The sequence below is a fragment of the Cucumis sativus genome, chromosome 3 (assembly GCF_000004075.3).
Source record: "Cucumis sativus cultivar 9930 chromosome 3, Cucumber_9930_V3, whole genome shotgun sequence".
Lineage (NCBI taxonomy): Eukaryota > Viridiplantae > Streptophyta > Magnoliopsida > Cucurbitales > Cucurbitaceae > Cucumis > Cucumis sativus.
In genome coordinates this window covers 5,696,641-5,709,352 of record NC_026657.2, presented here as the reverse complement: position 1 = coordinate 5,709,352, position 12,712 = coordinate 5,696,641, and the positions used below count along the sequence as shown (strand labels likewise).

Here is a 12,712-nt window from a genome sequence, read left to right as displayed (position 1 = left end):
AAGAAGAGAATTTGGCAAGTGAAAACAATAGCTTCAATTGATATCTTTGATATTCTATAAATCTCAAATATATAAAAAGAAGTTGAGACTAAAAACTCTTACCTAAGCACGTCATATAATTCATCGTATTATTTTTAGAATTTAAAAAAACAATTAGTGGACAATCTTAACCAAAAATAATAACAATAATAATAATGAAGTTTTTATAGAAAATTTAGATAAAACAAAATTAATTGCAATTCAAATCAAATATATTTCAAGACAATTATGTTATAATAAATTACAATATACAAATGAATATAAAAAACATTGAGATGATAATCTCTTTTTGTTTGTATAACTAAATTACACAATTTTATTATTTATTATTAAACGTAGTAACCAATTTCTTCTCTTTTAAAATTAAACTTTACTAAACACTATTTTACTTGTCACAACTCTAAAATCAGATCATAAAAACTACAATAATCTCAAACATAACCTAAATTAGTCTCCACTCTAGAAACAATCTTAGTCAACTTAGCATCCACATCAACAATCATAGTTAACTTAATATCCAAACCAACTCCTAAAATATCACATTCGGCTTTAAATTCTGAGATTAATATCCATTTGATTACATTTTAACTAGTTAACTAGTTAGAGTACCAGTTAGAATAATATTTGGTAAATTTTATTTTTCTTGTTTACAAGAAAGGTTTAATATTACAGTGGGATGGATTGTCGATATTTTTTGGACCTGAATTTGGGCAATTATTTAAAACTGATTCTATGAGTATTTTGTTGGTTGATTTCTTCAGTAGCCATCCAAGATCATTTCTGTTTGTGTTTATGTATATATGGATTGAAATGTGAAGGGAAATGACAATGGTCCAAGCTCAAGAGTCAAGAATATGCACCATTTTTTCATAAAACTGGAACAAACTAACGAAATAAGTGAGAAGTAGATAGTAGTTGGGCCTTGTGAATTTATTCATAGGGATGTGAACTCATACATGTTCCTATTCACTAATACAATGCCAAAACTTTTTCAAACTTCTGCATTATTCCTTCAAAGAAAATTGTTTTTCTAGAGCCCTCCACCCTATATCCTTCCTGTAGAACCCACCTGACCAACGGATTTCCTCAACTGCTCGATATGTTCTATCCCGTGCCTCTTCTATGTTTTTTCCCTTTGCAGCAACCCCAAGAACGCGGCCACCTACGGCAATGAAATTGCCTTCAGAGTCGAAAGAAGTGCCAGCATGAAAGACCTTAACAGATGGAGCAACAAGCTCTGCTTCTTCAACGTTTCGAATCACAGTTCCCTTCTCGTATGCCCCAGGATATCCCTTGCTCGCCATTACGACCACCATTGAAGACCCTGGGGACCAATCCAGTGAAACCCCACTTAGCTCTCCTCTACATGTTGCCATAAGAACTTTTGCAAGGTCTGATTCCAACCTAATCATCAGCACCTGTTTTTCATCGAAGCCAGAGGTTTATGATCAGTAACATGTCAAGAAAAAGGGTCGTGAAAGAGTCAAACAACAAGAAATCCTCATCAAGAGAAGTAAAACCTAGCGAACAATGAAGAAAAGAAACTAGACACATAGGCCTAGAAAACTTAGCCACAAGTTGCCCTTTGTTTAATTTCCTTCATAATTACATCTTTATCAAAAGAAGCGCATTATTTTGTACTTTTAGCTACAATGAAAGCACCTATACTATATGGTGTCAAATTCAAGTGTGACATATCGATTATTGATCACAAAAGTTCAGTCATTTGATAACTTCCAATGCTCCATAGAGTAACAACCAACTCCTTCTATATCTGCAGGTGCACATGGTAAAATTACAAGCAAAAACATTTTAGCTCAGTCAACTAACCTGACACTCGGGATCTCCAAAGCGTACATTGTATTCAATCAATTTTGGCAAGCCAGATTTCTTCTCTATCATAAGACCAGCAAACAAAACCCCAACAAACTTGCAACCCTCTTCTGCCATTCCTTTTACCGTGGGTAGAATTATAGATTCCATGATTATACTTTGAAGTTCCCTTGTTATGACAGGAGCTGGGGAGTAAGCACCCATACCACCTGTATTAGGTCCCGTGTCACCGTCCCCAACTCTTTTATGATCCTGTGCAGATTCTAAGGGTATAGCATTCTCTCCATCTACAAGTGCAAAAAAGGATGCTTCTTCCCCTTCCAGATATTCTTCAACAATGACACGGCCACCAGCTGAACCAAAAGCACCCTTCACAAGCATTGCATCAACAGCTTCATAGGCCTCCTCCAACGTCGTAGCAACAATAACTCCTTTTCCAGCAGCCAATCCATCTGCTTTGATGACTATCGGAACACTTTGTTCTTGAATATATTGTTTTGCTGCAGAAGGGTCTGTAAATGATTGATACTGTGACAAGTAATCCATGTGGCAAAGGCAAAGGATAGTCAGATCTAAGCAAAGACATAAGAGAAAGGTACACAAAGAAAAGGTATTCAATTCATTAATGTTTCCTGAAGCCTTTGAAACTTCCAACTCTATATTGCAATGCGACGATCAAACATTGCACTCAAAAGTTTTCTTGACGTACTTATTTCTTTTCGTAGTGGGCAGAAGTGTCTAACTCATCCCTTGATGGGATGAGTAGATCAATCAATCCCGCGAGATTATCCAAACCCCAATGCAGTCCAAGGAGATATGAAATAAATTTCAGTTTATATGACAGTGTTGGTGAGCATGATGCATACTAATGAAAACTCATTTTGAAAGTGATTGGTGTACCAAAGTTTGGATGTGTAAACAAATAGTGAAAAATCTGCAGGCATAAACTTCGCTAGGAACTAATCAAACAAGTTCAAAGAGTACGGAGCTAAGATCCAAACAAACCTTTGCAGTGGGGATTCCATATTTATCACACAATCTCTTCATGAAATTTTTGGAGCCTTCCAAAGCAGCAGCCTCAGATGAGGGGCCAAAAGTAGCAATCCCAGCCTTAACTAAATCATTTGCAAGCCCTGCAACAAGAGGGGCCTCAGGGCCTATAACAACCAATCCTACATTCCATTTTCGACAGAAAGAAATGACAGCGGCACTATCATTGATATCAAGCTCAGAAATACAAGTGGCGTTGCCTGAGCTCGAAATCCCAGCATTGCCTGGCGCACAAAACACAGCATCACAGGAAGGAGAGCGCTGCAATGCATAGCAAAGCGCATGTTCTCGCCCTCCTCCACCAATCACCAATACAATAACTCGTTCATCTGCAAGTATTAGTTAACCAAGAAAGAAGGTTCAAATATCAGTTTCCACAACAAACATCAAAATCATCCGAACATGACCAACTTTTCCAAAGACCCCAAATTACCATTTGCTTTATTAGAAGAGATTGACGCCTCTGAGTTAAAAGTAGAGCAGTTGATGACATGGGAGGAGAAACGTGAACGATTGTGAAATTGAAAATCCTGAGGTGGAAGAGAATTGAAGCTGATGGATCCAACAGAGAAAGAAATTGCAGAGTTAGAGACTAAATTGCATCGACCATTTGAGACAAACCCATTAAAGAACCGAAGATGATTCTTTATTTGGCTGCCTTTATTAATGCTACAAAACTTGAGCGACCCTCCTCCAAGGTTAAAAGTGCTGCAAGACATAACTCTCTACAGCTTTCTTCTTCCAAAATCAACCCTAAAAAATGCAGAGACAAAGCAAAAAGTTCAGGAAATGGAGTTAAAATTAAAGCTAAGAATCGTGTGCAAATTTCTTTATCCCTATTAATTGAAAAAATCAATGACGCTTCAGAGAAGGCGACACACCAATATGAAAACGACCTCAAAGTGAAAAGGCGCACAAAATAAGAAAGAGAAAGTAATAAAATATACAAAACCGAGCTTCGAACCGGTTGGGTCGCCCATGGAAGAAATTCAAATTTTTTTCACAATCCAGTGGATTAGTCCACTGGTTTTTAGCCGTAAGTAGGGAAAAGAAAACTATGGATGGCAAATAGAACTGTAAAATTTTTCGGCGTTCGCTTGTTATAACTATACCATGCTCTATACCACTTGTTATGAATAGAAGTGGTATCTGATACCACTTGTTATGATTACAACCAAGCTGTAATTGTATCTTGAAACTCACCGTGAAACTCGCCGGAAGCGCGGCTCGAAAACGTCCTATCCTGCCCGCGGCTATACCGTTGGATACCCGACTCCAACGAACGCAGGAACGCCGCAAATCGCTGGGCTAATTTCTCTCTCTGTGTGTTTTCGTCGGCTGCTACACTCTCCTTTTTCTTTCTCTCACTGTGTTCTTTTGTCCGCTGGGTTTGGCTTCGACGATATGGAAACAGACGGAAAAAGAAAAGGGTGATAAAACGGGAATATTTAGCTTCTCATCTTTTCACTATAAACAAAAGAAAAGTCATCGTTTTAAACATTTTGTTTATTCTTTACTATCATTCTTTCTTTTATTCATAATCTAATTTCACAATTTCAACTGAGCTTTGATGAATTTTGTAAAAATACAACTTTAGCAATTTTTGTTTGTGAGTGCCAGTGTTCTAAAAGCATTGGTTCTTAGTCTTTATGTTGTAATGAAATGTTCATGTGATGTGGTTGATGTTGATTAAATAGCTTGTTTATTTAAAAAGAAAGTTTATGAGATAAAGTTTGTATGTGATGATTGTATGTTATGTATGCGAGTAAACCATTAGCTATATTCCTATCATAAACTAGTTATTATGTGCACATAATGAGTCAAGACAACTATGGGGTGAAATGACCACATGATAGTAAAAATCTAGTTAATGCGTTAGAATGAGCATATTGAGTTAGCACCTTTCAGAAATGGGAAATGAATCAAGAAATTCTCTAAGGAATGTCGGTGATATGAGAAATTACATTAGTCTATGCTATGAATGGTTCATGTTCTCGGTGAAATGAATAAATAGAGGCTAATTAGTGTTTTATATGTTTTAAATGAGGTGTTATGAGCCTATTTATAGAAAATGAATTTACTTGATTGTATTGTATTCTCCATGAAGGATTTCTAAAACCTCACTCACTAAGTATTTTTTTCCTTCTCCAAGTATCAAGGCATTGATGTCAAGTTAAGATTAATTTAATCCTAGATTACTAAATTTACAACAATTATTTTGCTTTTGGCTTAGTTTAAAACGCTTTACTTTTGCTTGCCTTGTGAGGTTCTTCGAAAAGTTTTCAAAATTTTAGTACAAATCTTGCGCACCTCCTTGCGGTCTATATTAAATATTCCGTTGCCAGAGCTTTTATCCCTTCATTATTGTTTTTTTTTTTTTATGATCATACATTTCTTTCAAACTTTGTCATCGATTATAGGGATCTTTTACCGTAAAATATTCAACCTTTAATCCCTTGTGAAGATGTCAAAAAAAAATCATGATATTTGTCGATCATTTGAAAAACCATAGTCTTTGCCATTCCTTAACTAGATATGGCATCTAAACGAATTTTAACATCGATCACCCATAACAAACAATTACTTTCATTTATATCAAGAGCGTCAAGAGGCTACAAACTTTAATTTAAAAGAAAAAAAAAAAAAAAAAAGTTAGACTCAATTGTGAGTGGGTAACATATTAAGGTAATTGGTTTATGGTAAATAGAATAAAAGGTAATGAGTTATATTGTGTACCATAATAAATGTTACTTTTTTGGAATGGCAAAACCTAGAGGAGCATTTGCCTTTCTGTCTCCAAAAAGAAAAATTAGATTAATAAGTTTATTTTTCTTTTTGACAAAAGTGTACGCCATATTTTTACTAAAAAAAAGAACTGGTTTTTGCCCTCATAAATCATGTATTAAATATTGTGTAATTCCAAACATGAATGATTCAAACTTAACAGAATCTAGGAATAAAGTAGTTGAATTATTGCATAAAGTTGGTTTTGAGATTTCAACCTAAGAGATAAAGAACCCCAATTTTTCTCTATTTTCATATTTTAAATTATTGGTTTCATATACATTTGTTTTTGTTTATCTTATTTGGTTTTTATTACTTTACATTTGATTAAATAATTTTGACTTCTTTCTTTGTTATTTTATACATATCATCATATAACAAATTCAATTCCTTATCATATTATTATTTTTTGTTTTTCAAATCACTTTTTGAATTAATTTTTTCTAATACTGAGTATTTGATATTTGTGCATGTTGAATTAATATGAGTTCATTCGAAATTTTTTGTGTCAATTAGAAAATTAACTTTTAAAAAGTTTTACTTTTGTAGATACATTGTTTTCATTTTCAAATAAACTTGCATACCTTTCATTTCTTTTTACTCAAAATACAAAGTACTTGTTTTTTACGATTTTTGTTTTTTGTTTTTTGTTTTTGTTGTTGCATCAAATTCAGTTATCTTAAAGGTCATTTGTTTTACTGATTTACACATAGTTTTTGAATTATGTAATTTAAGTTTTAAGATATAAAATGTTTTTTCGCTAATTATATATTGGTTAATTTTCGTAGATAATAACAAATCACTCAAATATTTATGATCTGGGTAACAAAATCAAAAAGCTCAAAACTGGTCATTTAAATATTTCATATTTGTTCTTTTTTTTCCGTCTTCAATTTTTCTTTTATAATTTTTTGAAATCATGAACTTTGTTTTTAATCAATCATAAATCTTGTTGTCGCGACGTGATTATGACGCGGAGCTACCGACATCTTCGTTTATTTAATTTTAATAAATAAATAAGTTTGGAGTCGTCACCGACCATTATACTAAAGTGTGATTGGTCAAATAGGTTTCCCGCCTTAATCAAGGAAAATCAACTTATAATACTTATAGGTTTGAAGTCGCCACCGACCATCATATTAAAAACATCATATTAAGATGTGATTGGTCACCAAGAAAAACATTTGTCAAATTCAGATTTAGGTTGAAAGGTGTTAGCAGTCTAAGCCACTCATAAAATGGTTACTCAATTTTATCTTTTAAACTAAACTAACAAGATTCACAAAACAAAATTTTTAATTTGATTTCTTAAAAATGTCTCGTGGTTCTCAATTCACATCAAAAAAAAAAAAAAAGCTAAGCATGAATTGATAATTATGGATGGAGTGAGAGTCATTAGAAAATTTGAGTTTATTTTATGTTTAAGAGATGATTTTCTTTATCCATCTCAAGAATATTAAAATATCAAACTTTGATATTTTAATGTCTATCATAGGTGTTTAATATGAAATTTCGTATATCTAATAATTAATAAATTCATATAACACACCATTAGCTCTCATTTTAAAATATAGAGTTGTTATATTTTTTAAAAGGTAATTTATTAATTAATTTTTTAATAAGAAATTTGATGTATTTATGAAATTTAAATCATAAAATCCATAAATAAACGTACTTTTATCTTGTCTCAATTTTTTATACCCATATAAATGTTTTTTTAAAAAAAATAGATTTTTTCATACATTTTGCAATTACGAAAATTGAAAAATAAGTAATAATGATAATAGCAACAAAGTGTGAAATATGAGAAATACAAGTTGTGAAATAATAAGGTTGTGAAATATTATACACGTGATAACTTGTAGAAAGTCTTGTAGTGTTTGTGGAGCTTTTCCTTTATGATCATCGTTTCGTGTGGTTCTTTTGAAATTTGGATTATAATAACGACCACCACGAAAATAATTATTATATATTCCTCTTCCACGGTCTCTGTCTCGAACATGACCACGACCTCGTCCACGATTAAAATTCACAACATTTGCTTCAGGAAATGATGTTGTTTCAATTGGTCGGGATTCATGATTTTTCATCAACAACTCGTTATTTTGTTCGACAACAAGAAAACATGAGATCAGTTCACAATATTTTGTAAAACCTCTCTCGAAATTGCTATTTCAGGAGCATATTCAAGATATGAAAAATAGAAGATGTTTTTTTCCAACATGTCTATATCAGTAATTTTCTCCCCACATAACAATAATTTTGAATTGGTTTTAATAATTTATAATTGTAATTACTTAGTGTTTTAAAATTTTGTAGCCTCAAATGTATCAAATTATAACGAGCTTGAGCTTCATAAACTAATTTTAAATGATCATACATTTATTTCAATTTATTCCACAACGTACGAGAATCTTTCACTATTAAATATTCTGACTTTAAATCCTTGTGGATGTGATGACGAAGGAAAATAATGACTTTCGCTTTCTCTTGACTAGTCGTTGTATTTTCTTCTTTAATTGTAATTTTGAGATTCATGGTGTCTAAATGCATTTTAACATCAAGAACCCATGGCAAATAATTGATATCATTATTGTGAGGAGCCGTAAATTCTAATTTCATAAGATTTGTCATGGTAATGTCATCATAAAATATTATAATTATATTATAAATTTAATATATATTAAATATGAAAAATAATATTTATTGTAACAAGTAGGAAAAAACCGTCATACCGTTAAGACTTACCTTTGACGGAGAAGATGACTGGAGTTTTGTGCTGATGAAAACTGAACACAATCAAAATATGAAAACTGAATGTAATATTTGAATAATAAAATAATATAATATAATATGTAATATATAAATAAATAATTTAGAAAGAAGAAAATAATTAAGAAAAATCAAATCTCAAATTTCTTCACTATATCAATGTAGACAACTTCACTACTTATAAGACAACTTCACTATATCAATATAGGCAACTTGAAGTATATCAATATAGGCAACTTCATAGGTAAAAAGACAACTTGATAAATAAGAAAATAGATAACTTGATAAGGAGGAAATGAATTACAACTTGATAAATAAGAAAATAGACAACTTGATAAATAGGAAGTGAAGTGAATTACGTGATCACCTAGAGACCATGTTAGTTTAATAAATAGACAACTTGATAGGTAGGAAGTGAATTAGAACCTGATAAATAAGAAAATATACAACTTGATAAGTAGGAAGTGAATTATATGATCAGCAGGAAGTGAATTATATGATCAGCAAGAGACTATGTTAGCTTAATAAATAGAAAATGAATTACATAAGCTTAATAAATAGAAAATGAATTACATAAGCTTAATAAATAGAAAATGTATGATAATATTTGCTTGATCTACATCCGAGTATATTTTCCAAATCCAAAAAATTAAGAGTAGGGATAATTTGAATGGGCACAAGAAATAAGCTGATAAAAAAATAACTTTCCAAGGGGTTTCTTCTACCCCGTTTTTCTTTCTTTTTATGGTCATTTAGAAGAGTTTAATCACATGAGGAAATTTGTGTGAAGAATGAAGAGTTATATAGATACCCACAAAGCGAATTCATCATCATATCTAGAATTTGAAATTAAAAAAAAAAAAAGGGTAAAAAAAAGAGAAAAAAACACAAGCCAAAAATTAAAAATCCTTATTGAAGAAGCTAAACCCTTTTGTTTCCTTTTTACAATCAGTGTTTTTTTTCTTCATTGCAAAATTGACAAATACTCAGTTTCTCTTCACAGGCTTTCAACCACCACCACCACCACCCACCACACCCCCCCAACCGCAGCCATAATAAGGTGCCTTTTTTTCTCAAGTAGAGCGCATCGGCCAACCAAGCAACGGAGGTGACCCCGGCGGGGACACCTCTCGGCTTGGAGAGAATAGGCTGAGTTCCACAAAAGTTGCCGTCCCCATACCAGCAGAAGCTCCATCTTTTTGAAATGTTCTAAACGAGATCGACCCCCTCTTGGTTGAGGAGGCATCGGAGTTTCGGGCAGGGCTCATTTGGGGGGAGCTAGAGCTATCGTTGACGTGGGGTTGGTTGGCAATGAGAGAGATAGTGTCATTGTGATCATCGTTCGACCTTCTCCTCGCCTCTAAATCCTGTAAATTGCCCAAAGCCAAAGAATCGGCGACCGGAAGGTAGACGAGCATGCATATACACAACCCAGCACAACATAAAAGTACAAGAAAAGCTGAGAAAGTGAGAGCTTCGAATAAAAACTGCTCTGGTTTCCGAGAAACAGAAAAACCAAGTAATATAACCCTTAATGGGAGGAATCCCGAAACTGAGAATATCAATGTGTATACTCTCCTTTGCAAGTTCTTATTGATCACCAGCTTCAAAATCTGCCTCCCAAGCCAAAACAAGTAGATGGTTAGGATGGAGGCAAAAAAGCCGAGGAGGATAACACTCAGTAAAGGGTAAGTACAGAGAGCAATGTCCGCAGCACCTCTCGAACTAGATGCAGTAACAATGGTGACTGCACTAGTAAAATATTTCGGCAGTTTTCGACCGTATCTGCTATCGTAGTTTAACCGGGGTCCAATAAGTATAACAACTATTTGAAGAACAAACACTGGGAAGCAGTAGAGAAAAATATATCCTGCTGTTTTCCTGTTCCATTTCCGGCTGAGAATTCCTGACTCCATATTCTGAAGAGGGCCTCGAAGAAGAAACAAGAGTGTGAGGAATAGGCAAGGTTCTGCAAACCCAAGGTTCGAAACGATGTAACATTTGCAAATGGTTTCCTGCCATTTCAAGTCATGCAACAATCCTCCTTCCCCGCGTAAGAAACTTAGTCGACTAATTTCACCAATACCCCACCAGATCACAAACAAGATGAATGTAATTCGAATTATCCAAGGACCACTGAAGTAACTGAGTTGAATGCAACCTTCACTATGAATGCGAGACCGAAAGTAGCACGAGTAAATTATGCATAACAGACCAAGAAGAATCAATAGGGCCACTAAACAAATTGTCACCACACCGAATGCATCGGCAGCAAATCTCGTCAGGGGCATTACTCGATGCACAGAATCCAAGCATACTCTCTGCCAGCATGGATACTAAGGACCTCTAATCGTTTATTAGCCTTCTTCCCACTTCTAATGAAAACAAAAGCAGAGCAATCCAAGCTGGAAGAGTTTCATAGAACTCAAATTAACCACAAATTTCTGTAGAAGATGATAGGCAGCAATTTTTGAAGTAGCAGTCATGAAGAACAATGCCCATCTTCACAGCCGAACTTTGTATCAAGCTGCTCTAGGCATCACAATCCATTTAGATCATCTGCCAGTGAAGTGGAAGAAAATAAGAACTGAGAAGCAACTGCATATAGTGTTGGAATAAAAATGAGAAAAACAAATGGACTGCAATTCCACAAAAAAAAAAAAACTACAGAAAGTGCCAATGTCATAATGAAGAACCATAATATTCAAGCAAGTCTTTGGAGAAACTATAGCCTCAAGGCACTGTTGTTCCAAGCAATAATATATATTGTCAACTTTAAGAATACTTGAGAAGAAATAGTTGGTGCAAAAAAAAACTTCGAGAAATACAGGATTAAGCATATCATTCGCCGATACATAAGCCAAAAGGAAAGGATGGATAACATAAGAGTAGACAGGATAAATGGAAGCGAAGGCAAAGAATATAGGTAATGGGTACAATGAAACAAATTCTTAAAGCATTTAACTAAATTTAGCATGCATTAGTTCAGTTTCTCTTGAGTTCATGAGGGGAGAAAGGCACGGCCAGCTTCCTAAATAAACATCTGATACTAGAGAAATTAACATAGATAGAAATCAATGAAAAACAAACTAAATTTCAAACACATATATTCAATTTTCTGCTAGAAGAAAACTCCTTACATCAAAAAGAGTTTTAATCATGAGTTCATGACACGTCAAATTGAGTTACATAATTACGTTAAGATACAGATTAAAATACACAAACCAATAAAACTTCACCCACCCTGTTCAATGCAAGCGGTGTCTCTTAGTCAAACATTCTATTAAATTTGTAGCTATCAATTTTTCCTAAAATGGTATACACATAACTCTAGTAAAGGGTGAAATGAACAAACTACAAAGTAAAGTTTGTAAAACCAACAAATTTTATTTTATTAACAGAACTAGTATTAGCATAAATAACCCAATACAAACGAAGAACAAACAATTACATATTCAAACCAAACTAAATAATCACGCATCTTAAGCCAAACACCCTTGATATATTAGCTGGCATTGTCGGTCATGGCAGTAATATCAATCACAATCAACGAAACCCCCAGCTTTCCGAACTTAAAACATTGATAAAGAACCAGGGTTTGGGTTTAACAGAACATTCAAAAACAAAATCCTACCAAAAGCAAAAATGTTAAGAAAACATTAAGAAGAAGAAAAATCTGATAAACCCTTAATTATCAATTATTGAAAATGCAGTCATTAAAGAAACCCAGACCAACAAGAAACATACAACAAATAGAGAGAAACACAAAAAAACCTAACACAACCCAACCAAAATGATTTCACAATAAATAAAACAAAAGAAGCAAAGAACCCAAATCAAAATTCATAGTTAATAACCAAACCATGCATGGTACAAAAAGGAAGAAAGAACCCATTAAAAAGAGGAAAAATCAATTTAAAAAAAAAAAAAAAGAAAAGAAGAAGAAGAAGAAGAAGAAAGATATAAGAGGAAAAGAAAAATGATGGGGGGGGGAACCGCGATGTGGAGTGGATTTAAGAAGGGGAAAGGAAATGCGAACAAAATGAAAAGAAAAAGAGATGAATCGGAAGCTTACAGAGAGAGGAATCTTGATCTAGCATGCAGAAGGAGAGGTTTGGAAGAATCGAAGAAGGAACCAAAGAACCCTAATCTTTGAGAGAGGGGGAGAGAGAATGAAGAAGATGGGGGCAGACAGAGAGATAGAGAGAGAAAGAGGAGAGAGAGAGCGGGACAG

At 33.6% G+C, this 12,712-nt stretch overlaps 2 protein-coding genes across 3 annotated transcripts; both read right to left on the bottom strand.

Annotated features, from left to right (window-relative positions):
• Positions 1–881: 881 nt before the first annotated feature.
• Positions 882–4,390, bottom strand: LOC101209253 (phosphoribosylamine--glycine ligase). The gene is made up of 5 exons (XM_011652272.2): positions 4,126–4,390; positions 3,356–3,675; positions 2,878–3,251; positions 1,870–2,400; positions 882–1,457 (listed from the first exon to the last, which is right to left on the bottom strand). The coding sequence occupies exons 2-5, from the start codon at positions 3,639–3,641 to the stop codon at positions 1,044–1,046; spliced, it is 1,605 nt and encodes a 534-aa protein (XP_011650574.1). The 5' UTR covers positions 3,642–3,675; positions 4,126–4,390; the 3' UTR covers positions 882–1,043.
• A 4,887-nt stretch (positions 4,391–9,277) lies between these two features.
• On the bottom strand, positions 9,278–12,712 carry LOC101208434. Of its 2 annotated transcripts, none has more exons than XM_004133675.3 (2): positions 12,554–12,712; positions 9,278–11,076 (listed from the first exon to the last, which is right to left on the bottom strand). In XM_004133675.3, exon 2 carries the CDS (start codon positions 10,767–10,769, stop codon positions 9,552–9,554), a length of 1,218 nt encoding a protein of 405 aa, XP_004133723.1. In that variant the 5' UTR covers positions 10,770–11,076; positions 12,554–12,712; the 3' UTR covers positions 9,278–9,551. The 2 variants fall into 2 exon arrangements, with proteins under 2 accessions (XP_004133723.1, XP_004133724.1); XM_004133676.3 differs by having other exon boundaries at positions 9,278–11,037.